Below are 4,371 nucleotides of genomic sequence, written 5' to 3'. Positions count from 1 at the left end.
TAGAGATATACTTGTTGATAATATCGAACCTCTAAAATTACATAGAATATGGTACTTAGTGTATCAAAAATTCTTGATTGAGTTTTGTGTGCCCATAGATGAACAAGTTTGAGTTTATATGTAATCTAATGTTGAGATTACGAGATAATGATGTGTATGCAGGTACAAAGTATGTTGAACAGGTTGAGATGGATTCACTCACATGAAATCATGAACAAACACCTTAGACACTTTAGGATTTGCTGAGATGAGACAAAGTGATTATGTTGTGTACATTATTCAATGAGATATCAAGATGAGATTTCATTAAGTAATCGAAATAAATTTTGCTATCCATTAAGCCTGTTTAATAGCCAGATCGAGCTCAAGATTTGAGATTGCTTGGAATACCTAATCTAAGATCTGTACCATATTATTTCTTTGTAAAAAATATGAAATATGCCCTAACAGATGGGGAAAAAAATATCATAGCACATATTTCATACCATGTGTTCTTTTAAGATCAATATTGGGTAAATGAGTTAATAGATCTCTGCTGTTTATATAACCTGATGTATACCCTTATGACTTTTGACTGTTTTTGAGATTTTATTTTAATGTTGCTACTTTAGAGTGTTACCAATGACTAGATTAATTCGGTTTATGGGACATATCTAGGAAGTTGAAGGATTTTAGTAAGAAATGAACTAATTTTACCAATATTTATATTTATATTCACTGGACAATTGTGTTTAACCATTTAAGGTATAGAATACAACTGTAATTACAATGATATGATGTGGGGTTCAAATATGTTCCATAAATATTCGAAGGATCGGAAATACTTGAATTAATATTTGAAAGTATGTTTGGAGTATAATGAGATGTGATGTTCCTCTAATAAAGCTACTATATATCACTAACAGGTTTATAGTACTATGAGCTCTAATATTATTCGATGGTCTTAAGATCTATTTGCTCTATAAATTTTTGTAAGGTAGATCTTGAGAAGGATTTAAGGGGTGATATTCATTTTCACTTGTGGTTCAAATTAACTCCATCATGTGCGAGGGGGAAATATTGAAAAATACAGGTCATGGGCCATCCATTTGTTTGTGACCCGGCCTACAACTTATTAAAGTGAATTGGAAGGAGTGGTATGAATAGAATTCAAACCCATAACTTCTCTCAACTCCCATCCACTTCCCTAATCTTGAAATAACTCCCGTCACTTGAAATTGCATGATGAGAGAGAAATTATGGCAATAAAATATGGTGAAATACATATGCGAAAATACAACAGAATTGGAAAGGCCCTAAAATCAATATTTTGACATGAAAACCACAAAATAAGGCACTGAAATTATGGATAATAACCCCATTCCATTGTGTTTAGGATTGGGATCATTAGAGAACAAGAAAATGCAAATTTTGATGCTTGGAAAAGCGAGGAGATTCAGCCATTCAAAAGATGTTATAATTCACCAATTCAAGTAAAGACTCTTAATCCAGAATTTATGATTATGCACGTTGAATATTGTTTCCTCTCATACTTTACTGAGCTCTAGAAGAGAAGTCTCAACAAAAAGCTGTCCCAAACTCAATTAATTTTATGTACTAAATTAAGTTTCTCTCGTTAAGACAATATTTGCTACCATCAGTATTATACAATAAGATTCCGGATAACAACTCTCATTAGAGCTTAGAACTCTGGTACTTTGTTAATGCACTTCCGAATAAAATTTCAACAACCTAATCGTCACAAGCCTTTCTAGATCAACAAGCTAAAGATAGATGTGGTGCATACGAGTTGTTGAAACAGAAGGTTAGCCTCTTGATATACGAATATATAATGATCTTCTTATTCCCAAATTGCACAAGATATATACCTGTGTTAAGCACTGCAAGTATGTTTACTTGATCACTGCTATTTCAAGTTTCCCAATACACAGTATACATGTCTACATTAATATAGACATTCAATCTTAACTATACACATTTAGTATATGTTTGGCATGCAATACTAGACACGACTAAATATCATAATAAAATTTTAGCTTCTCTTCTCCCATATAATGTTCAGTGCTATCAAACCTTCCTTACCTAACATGAGGGATTACCTATAAGAAAGTCCGAAAGACAATTGTATGCACACAGTTTAAATGTAGAAATAGAAGTCCGGAAGCAGTGGAAAGCCCCAAAATATTATCTTCGTCTAACTACATGGCCAGAATTCCTTCCAGTTAAGTTATTTTTGTTTTCGAGAAATTCTACGAGGAATTTCTTAAACTTCTTTAACTTATGAGTAGAATTCGTAGTTCTTCGCCTTCACAATAATCTGCCTTAATCCTCCAATAGAGGCTACAATCATCAAAATAACTCCAAGAACAATGCAAATCTGAAATCCATATTGAGAAGAATCAGTAAGGTTTCTTGTTTTCAAAGCAAAAACTCTTCACACTTACCCAGTTAGTAAACCAGGATAGACTGAATTTCCTTGGTTTGTAAATAGCTAGCCAAATGATACAAGGAAGCTGCAAGAATGTGAAAAACAGATGGTACATTCAGCTTTAAAATACATATTACGTGTGACATATTTGATACATTGGGGTTCAACCTTTTTTACATTGGGTATATTTAACTAGATAAAACAACTGACAAAGTTTGACTTATGACTCTTTTTTTAATCTGCTTAGTCCAAACCCATCATATCAAAGATGCCTTTGAAATCATCTTAGGCATGCTAGAGTACATTATAGCACAAGATTATAGAATAAAGCTCCTTAAGATCTTATTTGTTATCTTGTTCCAGAGGGTATATTTACTCACAAAGTAAGTAGTTGAGGCAAAAGCAAATCCACCAAAAAACCCGAGAAGCCCACCGAAGAAAGGTAAGGTAATTCCAATGAACATAGTAAATGCTGCAATCAATTAGGAGCGCGTACACTTGTGAGGAACATGATGATATAATAGAAACACAGAACAGTATAATGCAGGATTCATAGAAACAAATGTTTACATACCAACGTAAATATTCCTCGAAATAGATCGTAACATCCAACTAGGCTTGAATTTCAGTATTTTTACGAGTAAATATTCTATCATATCGAAAACTGGCATTGTATAAATCTGAAACAAAAGAAATTAAAAAGAAAAAAAATTAATTTTTTGAGAATGATTAAATCACTGAAGGAAAAAAAGTCAGATGTCTACCTGGTAGCTCCCAATGAGATGAACGACAACAAACAGGTTAGCCATGGCAATTAACCACCAGGGCTTTTCTAAGGACTTAAAAATGTTCTCATCGACCTTATTCCCAAAAATCCAATACCCGATAAGAGCCACAGGGAAGTAGCAGATTGCAACGGCTACATAAGCTGCAATCACCCCTTTCCACATAGGTCCTTTAGATGGTTTCTCTGGTGTAGAAGGCATTGTAGCTTGAATCTCCAAGACCACATTATGACCAGCATAAGCAAAAGCAATGCTACCCAAGGAATTGAAGAAGTTGAAAACAGTTCCTGCTGTGGTTTTAGATTTATAGCCGTATTGCACGTCTGGTTTTACGCCCCTGTTCAGTGATGCCCCCCAAGCAATAGTTGAGTAACTTCATGTCATAGCATCATTGTATTAGGATTCCGTCGTTTATATCAGATGATCATAACAAACTTATATGTCAAACAGATTCACAATAAATAATCATCAAATGCAATTGAAGAACATAAAATAAAGCAAGGGAGAAAGGCGTTTTCTGAGTTGGATTTCATGAAACTTTAATCTTATGAGGTTAAAGATTGTAATAAAAATCTTGTATCAGTGATTGGATTTCATGAAACTAGAGATTTATGTCCATTTTTCTATGTTGAATAATATATTGTAACTCGCTCTTTTAGTGATAATTAATATACCATTTTCAAGAGGAACCGATAAAAATGATGTGAAGAAATGAAACATAATTCACAGGCAAAAAGGTTGCCGTCTACCTCAAGGACATGACAGCTGCAGCCAAAGACACTCCAGAGATGGAATCGAAGTTCGGAAGATGAGACAACACAAATTGAACAGAGGCGAAGATCATGATAAAATAGGTTAGCTTAATCTCCTTGCAATGTTCGCACACTAATTGATGAAACCTCTGCAAAGAACTTCCTCCTGTAACCATGTAAACTATGCCTACACCAACTTCAACAACTAGCTGTAAAGGTATTACAATGTAAAGACCAAGTTTTTCACCGAATGCGTGTTGTCCAAGTTCATGGTATCTGTCGAAACGTTTCCCAAGAACCATTTCATGCATTTCAACCATTTGCCATAGAGTGTATAAAGTGATAATCCAAGACATTACGAGTACACCCACTCCAGGGCCCCTGAAAATATGAAAAAATATTCAGT

At 34.0% G+C, this 4,371-nt stretch overlaps 1 protein-coding gene across 3 annotated transcripts in view; it reads right to left on the bottom strand.

The window, feature by feature from the left end:
• The window catches only part of LOC111391214 (lysine histidine transporter 1-like), a 74,166-nt gene that overhangs the window by 60,194 nt on the left and 9,601 nt on the right, over nucleotides 1-4,371 (bottom strand). For 2 of the 3 annotated variants that reach the window (XM_023016379.1, XM_023016382.1), the window contains 6 exons: nucleotides 3,963-4,346; nucleotides 3,193-3,586; nucleotides 3,003-3,108; nucleotides 2,809-2,900; nucleotides 2,445-2,513; nucleotides 2,018-2,377 (listed from right to left, as the gene is read on the bottom strand). The exons of the other annotated variant lie outside the window; for it this stretch is intronic. In XM_023016379.1, coding sequence (XP_022872147.1) covers nucleotides 2,279-2,377; nucleotides 2,445-2,513; nucleotides 2,809-2,900; nucleotides 3,003-3,108; nucleotides 3,193-3,586; nucleotides 3,963-4,346 — 1,144 coding nt within the window. In that variant the 3' untranslated portion in view covers nucleotides 2,018-2,278. Of the gene's footprint in view, nucleotides 1-2,017; nucleotides 2,378-2,444; nucleotides 2,514-2,808; nucleotides 2,901-3,002; nucleotides 3,109-3,192; nucleotides 3,587-3,962; nucleotides 4,347-4,371 lie in introns of those variants that run through there. 3 annotated transcript variants of the gene reach the window in all.

Source organism: Olea europaea, unplaced genomic scaffold (assembly GCF_002742605.1).
Source record: "Olea europaea var. sylvestris unplaced genomic scaffold, O_europaea_v1 scaffold764, whole genome shotgun sequence".
NCBI classification, from domain to species: domain Eukaryota; kingdom Viridiplantae; phylum Streptophyta; class Magnoliopsida; order Lamiales; family Oleaceae; genus Olea; species Olea europaea.
The sequence above is the reverse complement of the archived record's forward strand: the minus strand, read 5'-3'. Positions and strand labels throughout refer to the sequence as shown.